This window comes from Trachurus trachurus (assembly GCF_905171665.1).
Source record: "Trachurus trachurus genome assembly, chromosome: 9".
NCBI lineage: Eukaryota > Metazoa > Chordata > Actinopteri > Carangiformes > Carangidae > Trachurus > Trachurus trachurus.
In genome coordinates, this window is record NC_139895.1 from 16,366,267 (window position 1) to 16,387,104 (window position 20,838).

Consider the following 20,838-nt stretch of genomic DNA (forward strand, 5'->3'; position numbering starts at 1 on the left):
CAGACTTAACTTTAAAGACAGCTCTGGTAAAGACAGCGGTATCCTGACAGTTTTCAACCATGTTAAAACGTCACGTGTGTATTTGTGTGTGCGTGTCTGTGCGCGACTGTGTGTGTGTGCATGTGTGTGTCTATTTGTGTGTCCGCAGGCAGTGTTTGACTGTGTGGTCAACTCCCTGAAGAACGTGCTGAACATCCTCATTGTTTACATCCTCTTCATGTTCATCTTTGCCGTCATCGCAGTTCAGCTCTTCAAAGGCAAATTCTTCTACTGCACAGACGAGTCCAAGGGTCTGGAGAAAGACTGCAAGTTGGTCTACCCCAACTCACTCTTTTTCTTATTTTAACAACTTTCTACCTGTAAAAGTTGGTGTGTCTGTACCCGTCTCCACTCAGCTTTATTCATGCCTTCATGTCTTCCAGAGGACAATTTTTGGACTATGACAAAGATGAGGTAGCTGCCATGCCCAGAGAGTGGAAAAAATATGAGTTCCATTATGACAATGTGCTGTGGGCCTTCTTGACCCTCTTCACTGTCTCCACTGGCGAGGGCTGGCCAACGTAAGTGCATCTAACTGATTCAAGTTTTTCACTATACTTTGCTGCTCAAGAATGAAACGATTAAAAACTTTGGTGGTCAAAGGTCAAAGGCCAGTGTGACCTCACAAAACACTTGTTACCCATTACTCAAGACTTCACACAGTAGTTATGGGCAGATGACCACAAGGAGGTGATTCAGATTTTATAAATTCCTGAGTTCAGACTTGAAGTTGAACTTTACTCTTGTTTGCAGTGTACTGAAGCACTCTGTGGACGCCACCTTTGAGGACCAGGGCCCGAGTCCAGGATACCGGATAGAAATGTCCATCTTCTATGTGGTCTACTTTGTGGTCTTCCCTTTCTTCTTTGTCAACATCTTTGTCGCTCTGATCATCATTACCTTCCAGGAGCAGGGAGACAAGGCCTTGTCTGAGTGCAGCTTGGAAAAGAACGAGGTAAAGCAGAGACATGCAAACACAAAGAGGAGTGAGAAGCTGATTTCTGAAAAAAAAAAGAAAAATCTTCACCTATGCACATACTATACCTTCATGTGAAAAAATATTTTTAATCATGCAAAGTAAAGTCTCAGTCTAAAGTAAAAAATCTGAAAAAATAAAGAAATCCTGTGGCTTCCCTCCTCAGTGACAGTCTCTTAACAATAATTAGTAGCAAATTGTACTTGCAAGTTTTAACCCTGTGTTGTTAAATGTGGAAAAGTGCTGTAAAAACAGAAACACCTGGCTACACTTTCCACTGACAGTGTGTTGTGTTCATTGAAAACACAAAATCACTGACCAACACGGAGCCTCTGATTCATTACAAAGCACCAACCCAGGGATGAGAGACGATGGATCAATGTTGCCAGTCTGCACGGCAGATAACAGCCCACTCTTTGAATCTGTGACAGTGTGTGTGTGTGTGTGTGTGTGTGTGTCTGTGTGTCTGTGTGTGTGTCTGTGTGTGTGTGATCTGTAACTGCATGATGACAACGCTCCCTGCAGTTGTGTGTCTGGGCCCTCTGATTCTGAGCAGAAACACACACTCAACTGGCACTGTTAAAGGAGGTGATCATCCAGCAGCTTACAAAAAAGCACATTTTGTGGTGAAGATGGTTCATCAGTTTTAACCAGTTTGAGAGCTGTACAAAAAGGTAGCATAGAGAGCTGTTTAATCCAGTTACCCCTGGATGCCCCTCCATTTAAAATAATGAAGACAATGCAGCAGAGGTCTGGTTTCTTTTTTACAGAGGGCTTGCATTGACTTTGCCATAAATGCCAAACCTCTGACCCGCTACATGCCTGAGAACACGCAGTCCTTCCAGTACAGGATGTGGAAGTTTGTGGTCTCGCCTCCATTTGAGTACTCCATCATGATCATGATCGCTCTCAACACCGTGGTACTCATGATGAAGGTAAGAAGTCTGACTTTTACCACATTTGATGTAGTTGAACAAGCTTGGACAGTCCTAGATCCATCAGCTTAGGAAAAGATCAGTTTGACATTGAAACATGTTCCCTCTCAGCGGGAGCTAGAGTGAAAACTGAAGTTACAACAAGCAGCTGTTAAGCTCACCTTAGCATGAAGACTGGAAACAGATGGAAGCAAACTCTTTGTGTTTATCCAAAGGGGAAAATATCAAATATTAATTAGCAGGTTACACGTCAATTTTAATAGATGAACAGCAACAACGAAAGTAAATGTATTTCCAAAAATGTTGAAGGGGACCTTTGGCGGTGTTCAACCTACATGTAAAACAACACACACTCCTGTCTTTCAGTTCCATGGAGCTCCAGACTTCTATGAAGTAATGCTGAAGAACCTCAACATAGTCTTCACCACTCTCTTTTCTTTGGAGTGTATCCTCAAGATCATTGCTTTTGGTCCCCTGGTGAGTAACAGTCACAGAGCAATCCTACACATGCTGATGAATTTAAGATAAATACCAACCAGGGATTTCCTGCTGTTTTCTCAGAACTACCTGAAGGACGCCTGGAATGTGTTTGACTTTGTGACAGTGTTGGGCAGCATCACTGACATCCTGGTGACTGAAATCAATGTAAGAGCACCCACTCCACTCTCATCTCAACAAAGCCAAATGCACTGTTGTCATGGTAATGGGCAGGGGCAGGGACAGTCTGTACAGCAAGCTTTTAGCAAACAAGTTAACTGCCCGTATCAGCAAAGACAATCACATGGCACTGGTCCAGGGAAGCCTGGAGGCTCTGGACAAAGACAGGGGGAAGGATTGTGAGTGAGTCTTTTGTCAGTTGAAGGATTGATAACGGAGGGCTGACGCATGAGCTGAGGATGAACAGCTACTTCAGAGAGTAATTTAAAATACTCTGTTGTGTTTGACATGTTCTTTATTGGTATATAAGTGTACATTGTGTAGCAGCCTTTGACTGATTTACATGTGCAAGTATTTAACCTGTATCAGTTGCTGTTTTGGAATATGACTGTTCCTGTTCTCTCACCCCCCCCTCCCTCTGTCTGTCTCTTGTTGATTGTCATCACTGGCGTTGCCATGCCCGGGTCCCAAACATTACTAGACTACGGTGAGTGACAAGCTGTTGCCATTCTCTCTTAGCAAAGTACTGTATATAAAACGTAACATTTCTATGTTTTCTTTGAGCACATGAGTTTCTCCTAAAAACAAGAAGATACAAATAACAAAGGAGTACCCACTTTGTTATATTCCTCAGTGTTGAACCATTGGACAACGGGAAGTAACAAATAGAAAGATCAGGGGGGAAATCAGTGTGTGGGGTAAAAACCAATGACCTTTATTGTTTAACTCAAACACAAACTACATCATTGCAAAAGGTAACTAAACACGCTCCTTCAACAAAAGGAGACGACATGCAGCACTCGCGCTGCCATACAGTGCTCTACTGGCCTCCACTTGGCTTCCTGTCTCGCAGCTGCGTTCTGCTCATCTACTCCGGTGGAGGAGTGACACCTGGAGGGAAGGAGAGAGCAGCAACACCAGACAACACCAGACAGGGGACATAACACTGATTTTATTAGCTGCAGCAAACACGAAGACAAGCAGCTACTCAGAGTCAATGTTTGAGCACCCTACTCTAGAACAAAGAGTCAGCACTCAGATGCTGAAACAAACTTGAGATCATCACTATTTCGTTTTTTCCCTTCATTATTAGTGTAACCACATTCAGCTTGGGTTTGGTGATTAAAAGTTGTTAAAGGGGGTTTGCATGCTCAGAATTGGTCACCTGATGAAGTTAAACTCTAACAATGTTGTGGTCATCGGTGGTCGATAAGGATATGCAATGTCCCATCTGTGTCTCACAGGACAGGCTACTGAACCTGAGCTTCCTGAGGCTGTTCAGAGCCGCTCGCCTCATCAAGCTGCTGAGGCAGGGCTATACCATCCGCATCCTGCTGTGGACTTTCGTCCAGTCCTTCAAGGTGCTCACACATTCACACACACTCACCGTTGAGCTAACACAGACTGTATCAGCATCCACGTGTCGTGCACACAGCACAGGCTAGTCTACTTTCACAAACTCACACATCCATACACAGTATCTCCCTGCATGCACAAACTTAAATATCCTGACTGAAATAATTCAGAGTGCATATTAATAATTAAGTGTGTTTTGGTTTCCCATTGTTCCCTTTAGGCCCTGCCTTATGTTTGCCTGCTGATTGCTATGCTGTTCTTCATTTATGCCATCATTGGGATGCAGGTGTGTGATGCCCATGATGTTTACACGGGGTTTCAGTATTAAAATGTTTTGGCCAGAATGTGAAAAATATGACATTTCTGAGACATTTTACTGTGTCTGTGCTGTAGGTGTTTGGCAACATCGACCTGAACGAGGACACCGCTATCAATCACCACAACAACTTCCGCACATTCCTCCAGGCTCTCATGCTGCTGTTCAGGTCCAAAAGCAATATATACATTGTGTGTGTGTGTGTGTGTAAACATATAAATCATACAGAATGTAATAAATCACTGATACAGTTGAACAACAGACTTCCAACAGAGGCCCATACGTATCAGTGGTACTGTTCCATGTTTATAATGAGTCTATTCCCTGGCGGATCACATATACATACAGATCAATTCAATGTGACAACAAATGTACATAAGACAAGAGTGTGCAAGAATACAGTAATGCTCACTGGAAGAAAAGTGAAATTACTCGGCATTAGGTGAGCATTTAAAGCAGATATTGGTTTGTTTCAGTTGCCATTGCCAAAAGTTTCTGACAAACATTTTTTTCTGGTGGCCCTGTGCACATCAACATACTGCTCTGCTAGTCTGCCAGTGCTGCCAAGCAGATCATCTAACTGGGACTATGCTGATCAGAGCCTCTTTGCAAATAATGTACCATCTGTTTAGATGGACTCATGAGCACGTTAGATCTGACTGTTTTCCCTAGGACTTCCACATGGGTAGACAGTCCTGAAATGCTACCAGACCTTTACAGTATGTCTCCTCTGTGTATCTCTGTCTCTATGTATTTATGTGTATCAGGAGCGCGACTGGTGAGGCCTGGCACGAGATCATGCTGTCATGTCTGAGTCACCGACCCTGTGATGAGCAGTCAGGGACCCAGGGAAAAGAGTGCGGCAGCGATTTTGCCTACTTCTACTTTGTCTCCTTTATCTTCCTCTGCTCTTTCCTGGTCAGTACTGACACATCCTCTCTACATTTACTGTATCTGCCAGCCTGTGATTTATTCTGTCAGGGAAGCAGGAGTGTAAATCAATGTAGTTCAACTTATAGTGTATGTTCATTGTTCAAGCATTTTACCTTATTACTTTATGTTTAAATGTGTAGTTTTTATGCTCCTAATACTACTCTAAGACCGAGTCTGCCTGTCCTCTTGTTAAGTTGATGTTTTGCAAACTTGCATTTGCTGCTGTTGTTATACACACTTTATATTCTGCACAGGTGAGCTTTGCCTCTGTAAATGGCAGAAACACACAAAATCAGTGTTATATTGTTATAATGCCATATATTCTTACAAAGTTAGCTACTTCTCACCTACATGTCTGTGTTCCAGATGCTGAACTTATTTGTGGCTGTCATCATGGATAACTTCGAGTACCTAACCAGAGACTCGTCCATCTTGGGACCCCATCACCTCGATGAGTTCATCCGGGTCTGGGCCGAGTACGACCCGGCTGCGTGGTATGTTCAGACCGGGCTCTGAGCCCCAGAGAATATCATACAGAGTAAAGTGGAGGGAATAGACACCCTAACCTTACTGCTCTCTTCCCTGGCCTCATACACAGGCCTGATGCCTGTACCGTGTTGTATGCAGTGAGCCCACTGATGATCATTGTTTTATTTGAAGCTATGCTGAACGTTTGTTTATTTATGTGCTTGTTCTTTTCCACAGTGGACGGATTTCCTATAAGGATATGTACAATTTGTTACGCATTATCTCACCCCCACTTGGCTTAGGGAAGAACTGCCCTAATAGGGTAGCATACAAGGTTTGCATATACCAGACATTTCCGTCACTAGGGTGCTTTGTGTACCTCTATACCAAGAAACTTTTAACTGAATGGCTGTGCACCAATGAAATCGCCTTTAGTCTAGCACCTGCCCCTTCAAACTGACTGGCTTTGGTTGATGATACCGGAGTGGAAACAAAGCTTTCAAAGCCATGGCACTGTCCCAACATGCCACCTGCCATGCCTACTTTCTCCTGTCTGCAGTGTTTAGATGGATGACACATTTTACTTCCCATTTCTATTCAATTCAAAGATTTGAAAGGGTTAGGGTCATGAAACACAAGACTTGAAATAAAAAGCACCCTCAAAGAAGCAGAAATGTGTGACCACATTCAGATCTTTAAAACATCTGAATCGGATCAAAAAGCCCTATGAGGAATTTAATTTGGTCTTTTAATGAAGACATTTGCGAGAGGAAAGTCAGGCTATGAGGCATTGAAACCTTTGTCTCTGTGAACCCTGGTTGAAGTACCAGTGGGATGTTTGCAAGCATGCTGTGGCAGACATCCCCGTTACAATGCTGTCATTTCTCTTCCCTCCCATCAGCATCCTGTGTCTTGGATCAGTCCATCCTCCACTCTTCTCTCCCCTCCTCTCCTCCCCCACCAGATTCACTCGTTACCATCCCATGTTTCCTCTCAGGGATCCTAAACTCCACAGCGATGCATCCCAGCGCCCCGCCACAGTGGCCAAGGATGTCATCCACACTACATCTCACTTTGGGAAATCTATTAACAACAGATTTCTGTTTTTCCTTTCCATTATTGTTTCCCTCTTGTTTTGTTGATTTGTCCTGTTTGTTCCTCTTCTCCTTCTCAAACTCCCCATCCTTCTCTGTTTGGGTTTTGTTTTGTTTTTTTTGTTTTTTTATTTCCTTCCCTGTGAAGTGGCCGTATCAAGTACCTCGATATGTATCAGATGCTGCTCCACATGTCCCCACCCTTAGGTTTGGGAAAGAAATGTCCACCAAGAGTCTCCTACAAGGTAGACCCTCTTCTTCCTCTACCTTCTTCCCTGTGCTCGACAACCTTTTCTTCCACTGGCGTGAACTCAAGCCAGTCTCTGTGCTCTGTAATGTTCCCTTGTTTCTTCTCTTTGTTTTTGCTAGCGCTCTCATATTTTTGGTGTAAGCCCCTCCCTCATCTTTACTGTCTTTACTGTTTCTTTGAGCATAGCTGCTTGTGTGGGCTACTTCCCATCACTAATGATTATAACAGAGCTTGACAAAACAAGACTTTTAGACGTGTTAATTGAGCTATGATATGGTTTATGGAGGACACTTTCTCCTATGTCACTATTTCCTTTGAATCTTTGAATGGTACACTCTAGTTGGGATTTTATTTTGTGGAGCAGAGTGTGTGTGTGCGTGTGCTTGCTTGCGTGCGTGTGTGTTGGTGTAATTTTTTCTATGTATTGCTTTTCACTTGTTGGTTCTACCTTTGCTTCCCTTTTCCCTTTCATTCTGTCTCGCAATTCATCTCAGTCTGTCCACTGTTGGAAATATTTGTGTGTGTGTGTGTGTGGTGTGGGTGTGTGGTTATATGTGTGTCTTATCGTATGTTGGAATGTTTACTGCTGCACAGCATTAACAAAAATGTCACCGTGATTGTGATTTTATCAATTCACTTTTTACCTGATAATAACATGTGATTGGCATCTGAATATTTATCTGAATCAGGAAAACTGAGCACAATATGATCATGTATCATGTTGTGCTCAGGTCAGATCTAACCCTAATGGCTATGAAAAGCAGAATAAGTTAATCCAGTTAACAAGGCTACATATTTACGCCTTGGTCTATTACTCAAGGTCCTAACACAGCAATTCAGACTTTGACGTAAAAATGGTCAATACTTTCTATGTAACCTGAAACTAGTCTGAGAGGAGAAGGCAGACAACCAAGTGATTGTATTTACCTGTGGAGCTACTTAGTCATCAAAATCTGATATTACAAAGACGCATTTGTCTGTGACGTTCAGAAACAAGTGCTCATCATCTCACAGCCTTTACTTAAAAGTGTATCGTTAATATAGAAGTTAGTGTTTCAGGCCCAACATGGTAGATGGAAAAAGTCCATGAGTACTCGATAATCCACTCTGAGATCTACACACAGGACTGGGTGTAAATGCAAAGGCCCCTGACCAGGAGTCATTATCAGATAACTAATCCAGATGCAGATTGCATGTTGATACCAGGTTGAGTTTTTTTTTTTTAATTAAGCTGTAAAAATGTAAAAAAAAAAAAAAAAAAAAAGTAATAACTGGGGAAGATTTACTAAGCAGAATATACATTATGTCATTATTTTTAGACCGCTGCTGGTCTTTGAAGTTTCTAGCTGCTGATGTTGTTGTCTATAATTAGTTGTGCAGCCTGTGGTTGTGTGTGTGTGTATGTACAGTATGTTTGGGTGATTTTGCAAGTTAACATTGTTAAACGTGTGTGTGTGTGTGTGTGTGTGTGTGTGTGTGTGTGTGTGTGTGTGTGTGTGTGTGTGTGTGTGTGTGTGTGTGTGTGTGTGTGTGTGTGTGTGTGTGTGTGTGTGTGTGTGTGTGTGTGTGTGTGTGTGTGTGTGTGTGTGTGTGTGTGTGTGTGTGTTTGGGCTTGTTCTACTATATTCGTGGGACCTAAAACCTGGGAGCCCACAAGTTGAAAAGTTTTTTTGAAGGTTAAGGCTGAGAACACACTGGCTGTGTGGTGGGTGTGGCGGTTGCAGATTTTGTCTTGATTTTCATTGTTTGTGCCCATGTTAACGGATTCAGCATTTTGTACAGTAAATCATGTGGACACAGTCATGAACACACAAATATGTGCGGGATGCAGCCGTCACACAGTTCCTGGCCTTATGCTGGGAACACACCGCCTGCACTGCGTGTGCGTCACAGCTATGGAACGTCTTGGGTTTCCTCCTGGCACCCACGGTAACTGGTTAGAGCGGACACATTGCATCATGGGATATACAGAATTGGCATCTCTCTCTTTTGCTGTGTTTCGCAGCAAAACTACACAGAGAGATGATGTGTTATTCACATGTACCAGCAACATTACAAAAATTTTACTCCTCCTCCTTGTACTAGTCAAGAAAAAATATGAATGTAGATGCAGCTACATGTGTAGACAGTGACACTTTACATTTTTTGTCAAGAATAAATCAGAAATGAGTTTATTATGTAAATTAATCCATCTTGCAGTGACCTGCAAACTTGACGCAACCACTGTGAACACACGCATGCATGCTTCTCCGCAGCAGTTCAGCAGCATCAGCCTCCACATTTACACAACGCAGGCAGTGTGTTTTTGGTGAAGACTCAGTAGAATCAGGCCAGAGTCATTGTTAGGGATGTGATAAGAACTAGGGTCAGGCTTTCAGCTCTAATGGTTAAGGTAAGAGTCAGGGGCTAAGATGAAATGCCTTATGTCAATAGTGGGTATCCATGAATACAGTAAGACAAGAGGTTTTGTGTGCGTGCGTGTGTGTGTGCGCGCTTGCTTGCCCCTGAGCTCTCCATCCACGTCTCATTCTGACTCTGGTCTCTCTTATTCTCTGCACTGCCACTGAGAGCACATGTATATGAATGCTTTTTGTGTTCAGGGGAGCTCAACTCTTTCAGCAACACATCATTCTGTATCTGTAGCATCTAGTGGTCCCATTAGTCCGATATGAACCAAATATTCCTGTTAAGGCTGCCCAAGCTTGGTGGAATGGACACTTTGTATTGCTAGCTGCCACTATACATGTAGATATACACAACTTCCTCAACTCCAAGTTGACAACCACAGAGTCGAGCTCCTGCGACTGCCGAGGCACCTCCATGGTTATGCGTTACATGCCTTCTCTCACCTTTTTTTCGGTCAATGTCAGTCTTGCACCAGTGCACTTTGACTTGCAGCATAGTGCATACTGTAGCAAATAGCAGTGAATGTGAATGTCTAGTTTGTCTCCTTTGTACGCACCTGTAGAGGAAGCTTTTTGTGTGCTGAACTTAAGTCACAGTAATATTTTGTCGACGTGGCCAAATATTAAAAACATGAAAGCAAATTTAGCAAAAACACCAAAGAGAGATGACAAGAGTTTGATCACTGCAGCACACAGATTGATTTCTCTGTGTGGATTCTGTGTCATGATAGGTTTGTTAGCACTTCCTGATCTAACGTGTATCTGTCACCACCCGTCTCCACTCCTCAGCGTCTGGTCAAAATGAACATGCCCATCGCTGACGACAACACCGTCCACTTCACCTCCACCCTGATGGCTCTGATTCGCACTGCCCTGGAGATCAAACTGGCCTCTGGTCAGAGAAACACAACACACATGATTAATAAAAAAATATGGGATAGACTCATGTAAAGACATCCTCTATGGTTCACCATTTGTATTTAGTCTAATTGAATTCAATTGATTCAAAGGATAAAGTTTCCCTACTCTTGTCATTGAATGGGCTTTTACATAGGCTCACTATTCACTGCTCATTCATCTGCTGACTGACTCTGTGTGCTGAGCAGTGTACTAAGTTTAGCTGTGGGCTAAGCAGGTCAGAAATTACGCTTACATACTGTATATAGATCACAGAAGTTGTCAAATAGGTTATTGTATCAAATATATTTATCAAAATTTAAGTTAAACTCTTGTGACTTGGCTCTACCACAACACTTTCCTGCTTCCTGTCTTTGTTTTAATGGGGAGGGTTAAAAATCAGTTTGTTTTTCTGTGGATTTCTAGGTATGGTAGCTCAGCGACTGTCTGACGCTGAGCTAAAGAAGGAGCTGTCCACAGTGTGGCCAAACCTCTCACAGAAGACCATGGACCTGTTGGTGACGCCACATAAACGTAAGCATTTTACCATCTTTCTTGATTTTGAACAAATTTCTTTGTAATGTATAATAACACATGGATTTATCTATTTCCAAATTTCTAATTAAAGGAAACAATTATGTCAAAGTTCACCTGTAAATTTTCACACGACATCTTGTCTTTTTTCTCACATTCATGAAAGCACACTGTCAGTACATAATTAATTAGCCTGGATTTCCCAGGGTTGTTACCATGGTGACAGCATGTAATGAGATATTCTCCTTTTATGTGCAACAATGTGCTTTAGATTTACATCTTTTCAGCATCTCTCAGGGCCATTGATGGACAAACTGAATGGAGAAAATACTTAACGATATAGAGCTGAATATGATGGTTCAGGTTTTGATTAAACCCAGATTCAGACATGGAGCAGAGAGGGAAAGATGTCAATCTTAGGTAAATAGTTAAATGGGGTTGAAGGGTGGTGAAGAGCCAGGGTGGAGGCAGACTAAGCCTGAGCTAGTGTCTGCCTGAAGACTGATGTCTGAGGTGGAGTCTGGCAGCTGTGGAGGCAGTGTGTGTTGGAGTACAGGTCTGGATTAAGGGATCACTGAAGCACAGCACGGAAGAAAACCAGGTTAGCGAGGAACACAAAGGAAATGTAAATACCTGGAGGCAGTGGTGGCTGGTGCATTTTTCTCTACCAAATAACAAGAAGCAAACATGTACTAAGAGTACACTAGTATATCAAAACAAATGAAATGTCTGTTTTTGTTTTTGCTGAAATTAAAATGTTATAATAACATAACCCAATGAACTATGTTTCCTCAAAGCAGTCTACGTCCTTACAACAGTACAGTACAGTACTGTATTGATAAGAAATGGAAAAAACAGTTATTGTTTAAAATGTATACCATTAGAAATTGAAAAAAGACGAATCATTGTGGACGACCCAAGGGATGACTATGCATATTACGAGAGTCAATTGACTAAGAAAAGGTGCTCCCAAAACTTGTGACCGATCAGAATCGTGGCATTATGATACTGTGACAATTTACATTTTATTGAAGATTATACATTTTACTCACTAACTATATAATGATTAGTATTTTACCTGCTCATTAAAAACAGTATGTAATTATTTATTCACTGACATATTATGTGGGGAGTGGTGGGGCAGCACCTTAGCTCTGTCTTTATATAGTCAACTACCACTGCTCCGTCATTCATGATTGATGAAGTTCATGATTCATGGAAATGGGGAGCACTCTTCAATTTAAGAGCCTGTTTAAGTTTCAAGAAATCTTTAATGAAAGTCAAAGAGACTGTGAATGCAAGTTAAAAGTAAAGTTTTTCTGTTCTAAGTACTTAGAATATGTCCAGTTCTGAGCTTTGCTTTTGCTGCCACCTTTTGTTGGCTCTGCCAAACTACACAAGCAGTGTTGTCACTAGGTTTGTTTTGTTGACCTCAGAAATCTTTTTAATTTCCTGTGCTGTGAAATAATCAAATCACTCACATTAAGAGTTTTTTTTCTAAAACTAAACCATTAGAAAGACGAGCAGCCAATAGACATGACTGGAGGAGGGATGAGTGAGTCAGCAGAATCTCCTCTCCCTCCTTTCTACCCTCCTCACATCAGTTCTCGTCTCCTCCTCAGACAATGAACTGACAGTAGGGAAGGTTTATGCAGCCCTCATGATCTTTGACAACTACAAGCAGTATCGAGCGCGGAAACAGCAGCAGAACTCCCAGGTACAACATCAACCCCACACACACGGATGCACGCATACACCCACCCACTGAAGCACATATACACCGAATGTAGTAGTACAAAATCTTTATGCATGTGCCCACTTCGATTTGTGTTTGCTCACACCGAGACACTGAATCGACTGCATGCATACACACATGCAACGAAGATGTTTTTGTGTCCACCAGCCTTTCAGTGGTGGATTACAAAATCAATCAACTGCTTCCCAAGTTTAATGTTAGAGTAAAAGCACTGATTGGGTACCGAGAGTTCGTATTAAAGGCACAGTCACAAGCCACAGCCTAAGACAAACTTGTGTTCGGCTGCTGCTTGGAGGTTATTTGCAACCTTGCACATGTACAGGTGTATGTTTGTTCCTCCTGCAGATTTACACAAATGTACCACACACAAGCATGACTGCAAGAGATGAATATTTTGGCCCCAGTGTTAACATCTCAGTGGCACAGAGCCACTGCTGTCAGATCTGGGTTCAATAATATTCTGCCTGCTGCCTCTGAATGTCTTGAGCATGTTGCAATCCATCCCTCCTCCACAGTGCAAGGTCGGGGCTCTGTTTAAGCCATTGCTGCCTCTGACTCACATGCAGGAGACAAACAGTGTGGAGCCTCGCAGCATGCTTCCGCCTCAGCCAAAATCCTATGGCAAACACCAGCCTCCGACCAGACCTAGCTCCACCTCACTCAACAATGGAGGCACGCCGTAAGTTCAACGCTTCAGGATATTTTGCATCAAGAGTAACAACTGCAGTTGTTACTGCTGCAGTGCTGCAGATGTCGCTTTCCAAACACACAAGTTTAGAGGGACTCTCTTATTATTAATATTACTATTATTATTATTATTGCTGTGCTGAACTGTGACTGCTGTAACACACAGGCCAGATGACAACATCGAGGAATTAACTTCCTGGGAGAAACCCAAGGAAGGGCCCCGGTCTAAGACTAAAAGAACCATGTCAAGGGGCCCTTCAGAGGACACACCAGACACAGCCCCCATTCAGGTACTGACCGACACATGGTGTACAGATGCATCTCAATAAATTAGAATATCATAGAAAGGTTAATTTATGTCAGTGACTCAATTCAAAAAGTGAAACTAATACGTTATATAGATCCATAACACAGAGAATGAAACATTTCATGTCTTTATTCATTTAATTTCTATTAATTATAATGATTCTGGCTTACATTTAAAATTCAGTATCTCAAAACATTTGAATATTACGATAGACCGATTAAAAAAACATTTTCAATATGGAAATACTGGCCTTCTGAAAAGTATGTCCATCTATATGCACTCAATACTTGGTTGGGGCTATTTGACTTGAACTACTGAGATGCACCTGTATGTGTGAAAGTGAACAGATGTTCTGATCTGCTTCAGCTCAGTGTCACGTGACTGATGTATTGACACAGTTTATACTGTGTGTGTGTGTGTGTCTAGGAATCAGTGGAGATGCAGAAGATGGAGACCAGTGGCAGCAGCACAGTCCCAGTCTCTGGCACAGGACTGGAGAACCAGGGCAGAGCTGTTTCTATGCCTCGCCTCTGTGCTGGGCTGCAGGTAGCTGCACCTCACCCGAATTGTATTTCCACACCTTTCTGACTCACTTCTCAGTCAGCTCCTTTTCCCTTTTTCCTCCCCCGATCAATCTGATCAATTAAGAGATTAAATCTACACGCCAACTGAGCAAATGTGAAGGTGTCTGGCCACTTCCTGAACCACTATTAAATGATTCCAGGGACCCATGGAGGTTGTTGAATACACCTGAATTAAAACTGCAATTAGTTATTTTGTCCATTCAACTATTTACATTCTTTTTAGTTTAATTTGTTGACAATGCTTTTATAAAACAGCTGCTATTTCAGTTAACAGTAATAAGCAACAACAGATTATGCTTTTTTAAAAATTATTATTTATGTCATATTTATGTTATTTGGCTGTAACGCAATTTGTGCCACAGCTGGACTGGCATTTAACTAAGACAAACATTTTCCTGACCTGCACATTAGCTTACTTACTACTTACACTACTACTTACACGTCACCTCAGGTGTGTGGTGATGTGTCCAGACTTCTTTTCCTCCTTTCATCCTTTTCTGATGGCCAGAATTCAAGTGTTATTTCTGGAAATATGTTAATCTGTAAGACAGATAACAACCATTAATGTGACACTGATTAATGATTAATAGAACATTTGTAAAGCAGAGTGAAATATGGGGTCAGAAGTCCCAGAGCAACTCTCAAACTAGTCAAAACTAACTTTCGTACTGTATAAGCAATGATCATTTTCCACATTGATTTTGTTTAGAAAATGTTCCTTTTTCGTTGCGATAACTTTTGTCTCAATTTTACCTGAAAAAATAAACACTGCAGCACATTTCTAAATGGAGCACCCGGTTAAGTGAACCATCACATGGAACATTTCTACTGAAAAAGAATGGAAGAGCATAGACTCACGATTAATCTGGTTAAGGCTGAGAAACCCTAATTTCCTGAGTGATGTTGATATTGATCGATTGAGGCCTTTAAAGTGCATTCCTTTCACAGCCCATTTGGAAGAGCTGTTGTTGATCCTACTTTCACTGCAGAGAAGAAGTCTACAGTAATCTGATTAGATCCTGGCTGGCCACCAGCTATTTGTCTAGTATTGTTTTTCTCCTGCTGCCAACTGAAAGGATGGCATTGCCTCCAAATGGTTCTGAGTCCAGTATTCACTGGAAAGGAAACGGGTAACTGGGTTACTGTAGAAGTGAGAGAATAAGCAGCAGTATGAATGAGAAGTACTGTACATTATGCAGAGAGCCAAGGTGGCAGGATGGCTTGCTGACTTGTTGTCTAATGTCTCTGATGTTTTGGAATAGAGTGCAGGAAGTCGTTGAACGCTGGCCTTTTGGAAACTGCCTGCTGTTGCTGGAATATAATGAGAACTATGCCGTGTAGTCTCAACTCTGGGATCTCCGGTCCTCAGCTGCAGTGACTCCATGTTGGAGACAGAGCTTGAGATATTTTCCGGTTGTCCGTACATACATGGACGCAATACCTCAGTAACTCCTTGACAGACCTTCTCTAATTTACTTGGATTAACTGATGCCAAAGTACATTTTGCAGCAAATGCCTGTGTTTTACTTTTACTAAAGCCCCAATGTGGGAACATAGCTTGAGAACATACACTGAAATAATGAGATGTTGTTTAGACCTCAAGCCACTTTGTGTAGGATCTGACCATGACTTTCAGTCAAAGATACAATCAATTTTATCTTCATCTTTCTCAATTTACTTCATCTTTTTTTCTGCTGTTCTCTTTGTCTCCTGCAAAACAGCGGGGCCAACCACGCCACTCTCCAGGGATCCATCCAACTGTACGTACATGCTGTAACACACGTGCCAGCACACACTTATCTGTGGATTGACACTGGGGAGTATTTATCTGGTCCAGCGAAGTGAACTCTTAAATCCACAGGACCGGTTCTGTAACGTCAAGTCCAGATACACTGTCATGTTATTTATTTATTTTTTAAGTATATTTTTTTGGCATGTCATGCCTTTATTGATAGTACAGTTGAGAGAGACAGGAAATGGGGAGGCAGAGAGAGGGGGAATGAAGGAAAGGGCCGCCTGCAGTGAGGACTGTAGTAGTTTAAAGGAGCTATTTGTGAGTTTTGCTACTGCTGCTGGCCGCTGGGTACAAATCAGGTGTAGTCACAAGATGAAGATGGAGCTACATGAAACCTACAAGTACTTGTGTCCGTTTGGGTCGGCAGTTTCTCTCTCTCTCTTTTCCCTCAGTCTGTCACTGATGCAAACTCCATGAAGCGCTCGGCCTCCACTGTGGCCCCACAGCGACCCCAGGAGGTCAACCTGAGGGAAGACACCCCGGACAAACCCACCCGGGAGCGACCCCACCACCATCACCACCACCACCGCTGCCACCACCGCAAAGACAGAGACAAAGACAGGGAGAAGAGGCAAAGGTCTTTAGACACACCTATAGGTGGACCTACTCCAGGCTCTGCTGGTCAGTTTACACCTACACAAATACACTCACATACACAGATGCTCTGTATTCCTCTGGATATCTCAACGTGTCGAGCAGGAAACTTACTCTGCTGAAGATCTTAGAAATAATGTCAGTCTGCCTTGTGAGTGAAGTAGACAGCTGTGTGCAGAGCCAGACTGTCAAGAGAAACATGTCAGAAGACAATAAAAGTCCTTTGGTGTTACAGTCTGAGTCCTCCGTTTCATCTGCGGCAAGACAAGACAACAGGCTACATGGTTTGGACCAACAGTGGCTTTTATAGACTAATGTTAGGTATTTAGTCTGGATGCCTCGATCAATCAGCCATGAGTAAATCAGCATCAATGCTTCCGGCCACACTACAAACTTAAAACACCTGTAGTTAAAGCAGAAGTAAGCGGAATATTTGTGTTAATATAAGCCTTAAATAGTTATTTCTTCCGACAGCAATCACTTACATAGAGTGTTTGGTCCGAAACACGGGTCTGTCAGTCACTCTGCTCTGCTGTAAGCCGAGGAGAAAACTTCTTGTATACTTCCTTGTATCCTACAACCTTTATCCAATGAGGAGAGAGAACGGCATGAAGGGCTGTGTGTGCAGCCAAGGGATGCGCGTGAATGTGGTGACGTAGGGACGAGGACCAATAGATCCATGACGAGGGCGGGGGCTGCTAACTCCATCGGCTGACAGGAAGTTAGCCAAAACGACCGGATCGCTTACTTCTGCTTTAATACTCTGCTCTCTGTAACTAACTGAGAGAAGTACTGTAAATCTCTTAAATGTCTTGTCAAGTGAACCAAAATAAAGGCGTCAAAAGATTGAGGAGGCAGAACTCTTAACATTATCTCCAATAACGAAACTGTGCCCTCTCCCTCTCACCAGGAGAGCGAGCGTCTGACCCAGCTGCCTCCAGAGAGCGAGCCCACGACCGCGGACGTTCCCGAGAGAGGAAACACCACCACTCCTCAGCGGACAAGCAGCGCTACTACTCCTGTGACCGCTTCTGCAGCCGGGAACACTGCCACACCAAATCTGCCACAGCGAGCTGTGCAGTCTCCCCCAGCGAGGGGCAGGACACCAGCAACAAGCAGGTGGGGGGCGGACGCAGGGGTGTTGAGTAGGGCCAGATGAGGAGGGGATTTCGAAAGGTGTAACACATACTCCATTTACACTGAACAACACTGAATCTCAGAAATCCACTGCTGCTGTTCATAACAATAGAAGAGAACTGATTTAGACGCATGTCAAACACAGGGCTCCAGACTGCCCCTAAAATTTGAGACAGCAGTGCAAGTAAATCTTACCTTAGACTGGTGAAATGTGGAAGGGGTGACTCAGATAATCTGAAATCTGTCATTACAGGTGTCAGGTCAATGTGTGTGAGGATCATGAATGAAAAGAAAATGTGAATAATTTGCTTGCAAGTGGATTTATGCCCCTACATTTTCTGCTTGCGCTCTTAAAATTTTAAGTGAAGGGCCACTGTAAAAAAAATAAATAAATAATAAAGTTAGTCTGGAGCCCTGAACACGATCGAACTGGGACAGTTGAGGTGAAGTTTCATATAACCATATCTGATATGATTCTGTTCAACATAAGTTTGTCCACCTGCACACAATCTATCAAGCCAAGAGGGCTTTCTAACAGTTTCTTACTATGCGTTCACACCAAAAGCATCCAAAGCTTCAAAAACACCAGAAGTCATTCATTTTCAATGAGAGCCCAATGACCTGAGCGACCGAAGCGTCAACTGCCGTCAGCCGCGCATTCAAAGCGTCCAAAGCTTCCAAAGCATCACCAGACGAGAAGTTGAATCTCGGCTAACTTTATGGTAATATAGCTATGACGCGGTTCGGCAGAAACCAGTCAGAATAGAGGTGTCCTTCTGCTCCTTTAAATGACCAGAGGGATCGAACTTTGACGTCAGTCACGTGAAGAGCGTCCAAAGCGGCTAAAAATATTTTGAAGCTGACTTGTCTGAAGCGCATCCTCGGGCGACTTTGCCTCTTTGGAAGCTTTTGGTGTGAACGTACAGTAATTTGGTAAAATAAAAACTTGTTAAAGCCTGTTGCCAACAAATTCTGAAGTGAAGGAACATCAAACAGAGGAAACCCGTAACCTGTGGCATATAAGAGATTCAGATCTATTTATTGTCAGTTTCTTCATTAAATTACCCACAGACAGTTTGTTGAAACAGTGAGACTGTGCAGGGAAGGTGAAAGCTGATGAAGTGTAACTGTGACTCTTTTGCATGCTGTTGTTGCCTTTGGTGCAGCCTCTCATGGCCTTTCACTTCTTTTCCCACTTTCTCTCCTCATCATTCTCCATACATTGTGTCTGTCTCTCAATGAATGCTTGTTCTTTCATTGTGTCTTGTCTGTCTTTGTTTTCATTTGTTCCTGTCATCGTCTTTTGTGTCATCACATATCACATTTTGGTGTCTTTTCTTTCCTTTCCTTTCCTTTCCTCCCTCTGGCGGCCCTGTCCCTGTTTTCTCCCCTTGACCTCTCCTCTCTCACATATTTTGCTCATCGTTCTCTCGTTTCAAATTGCTTGTCCAATTTTAATCTAGGGCAGTGGTTGGGTTAAAGGCAGCCCAGCGGTACTGAGTTCCAGTTCTAGCACGCCGAGCCGTGGACGTCGGCAGCTCCCCCAGACCCCCCTCACCCCACGGCCAGTGGTGGCTTACAAGACTGCCAATTCCTCCCCTGTGCACTTTGTGTCCAGCCAGGCCTTTCTGAGTCCCGGGCGTCTGAGCCGCGGCCTGTCGGAGCACAACAACCTCCGACACAGCATCTCCTGCCACTTCCCCTGCCCCGTCACTCGTATCAGCTCCGAGCCCTTCCTGGGCCGGGGCCAAGGCGATGCTCCGGGAAGCCCCTATGGCAGCCTCCGGGACCAGCTGGATGTCTTCCAGGATGTGGTGTCAGTGTCGCCTAGCCCTCGTGCCGGACGCTCATCTTGGACCGCACTGCCTTGCATGATAGGAGCCCTGCTTCCGGCTCCGCAGCAGAACCTCGGGTTGCCCAATGGGTTCCACTTCAGCTTCGGGGGCAACACCAGCCCAGGCTCTGGCGTCAGGGCACCCAGGTATTACCAGGAGGCAGAGGAGGATGAATGGTGCTAGCATGGCTTTAAACCAACCTTTTTGATGCATTTTTGAGGAACTGGGATGAGTTTTATCATCTTCTTTGAAGGCTTTAGTTTACATTGTCACTGTGTATGTTTAATGCTGTATTTAATCCTAACTTAGAGAGCTAAGTTTAGGGAGAACACGGGAACAGGAAGTGAGTGAGCAAGAAATGGTCATCTTTGTCAAAGGGCACATAGCATTATGAAATAGAGGAGCAGACTTTTTGCCAAAATCTGATCTCTTACAGTAGCAATCCTAGATTTGCTTTGACTTCAGTGTTTTGTTGCAGTTACCATGTCGACTCTCAAACCGCATCACATTATGAACACAGACAAGACATTACAATGTCATATCTCTCGACTTTTGGATGATCAACCACCAGACCTGCTGTTTGTCATTCATTCATCACTCCGGTCCGTATTTCAGGGGAAAAAAATCAAGTAAACAAAAAGCTGCTGTATTTCCTTGTTGCGTGGCAGGTCGACTTCTTTCAGGCATCTGATTTACTCAAAACAGGATTCTTTGTAAAAACTTAAAGCAACATAAACTGTTTTTCTGCCATTTTGCAGGCAGTTCAACAAGCTTCATGTAGGTGAACCGTCTCACATGTTACAAATACATACATACAGAGCAACATTAGTGTTCATCTGGAATTCTGCCAGGGGTGGCTCTCCTGATAGCTTTGCTCTGATCTCTATGAACTCCAGAGAAAAATCTGGTTCTTTACCTGCTAAATGCTCCACTATGTTCACCAGCTAGTTGCTAAGTATTTCTGTTGCTGAGCAGACTGTGTTGTGGGTTTATAAATTAAAGTACACAGTATGCAGAACTTATCAAAATGGTGAGGTCAACATGATGTGCAAAAAAAACAAAAGAAACATTTTTGGCAGATAGTGTGATTTGCAAATCATTTGCAAATTCACATAGACGCATCCGTTTTTCATTTGATCTTAATATGATCTCTGTAGCACCACAACACTTATGGTGCTAACAATGTCCAACAATGTTGTGACACATTTGACCTTTATCTTCTGTAAATTGGACGGAGCTTGAGCTGAAAGTATAAAAACATATCCAACTAACGATTAAGTATT

The 20,838-nt window shown here is 43.0% G+C and overlaps 1 protein-coding gene across 1 annotated transcript in view; it reads left to right on the forward strand.

The window, feature by feature from the left end:
• The window catches only part of cacna1ba (calcium channel, voltage-dependent, N type, alpha 1B subunit, a), a gene marked incomplete at both ends in the record, with an annotated part of 86,720 nt that extends 66,982 nt beyond the window's left edge, over window positions 1-19,738 (forward strand). The window contains 21 exons of the mRNA XM_083978554.1: window positions 149-309; window positions 423-560; window positions 793-994; window positions 1,786-1,950; window positions 2,317-2,427; window positions 2,512-2,595; window positions 3,852-3,968; window positions 4,184-4,249; window positions 4,357-4,448; window positions 5,047-5,197; window positions 5,579-5,706; window positions 5,918-6,014; window positions 10,219-10,324; window positions 10,753-10,860; window positions 12,483-12,577; window positions 13,132-13,295; window positions 13,470-13,593; window positions 14,037-14,156; window positions 16,382-16,610; window positions 17,494-17,702; window positions 19,184-19,738. Of these exons, the coding sequence (XP_083834680.1) occupies window positions 149-309; window positions 423-560; window positions 793-994; window positions 1,786-1,950; window positions 2,317-2,427; window positions 2,512-2,595; window positions 3,852-3,968; window positions 4,184-4,249; window positions 4,357-4,448; window positions 5,047-5,197; window positions 5,579-5,706; window positions 5,918-6,014; window positions 10,219-10,324; window positions 10,753-10,860; window positions 12,483-12,577; window positions 13,132-13,295; window positions 13,470-13,593; window positions 14,037-14,156; window positions 16,382-16,610; window positions 17,494-17,702; window positions 19,184-19,738 (3,222 nt within the window). The remainder of the gene's footprint in view (window positions 1-148; window positions 310-422; window positions 561-792; window positions 995-1,785; window positions 1,951-2,316; window positions 2,428-2,511; window positions 2,596-3,851; window positions 3,969-4,183; window positions 4,250-4,356; window positions 4,449-5,046; window positions 5,198-5,578; window positions 5,707-5,917; window positions 6,015-10,218; window positions 10,325-10,752; window positions 10,861-12,482; window positions 12,578-13,131; window positions 13,296-13,469; window positions 13,594-14,036; window positions 14,157-16,381; window positions 16,611-17,493; window positions 17,703-19,183) is intronic.
• Window positions 19,739-20,838: the final 1,100 nt, after the last annotated feature.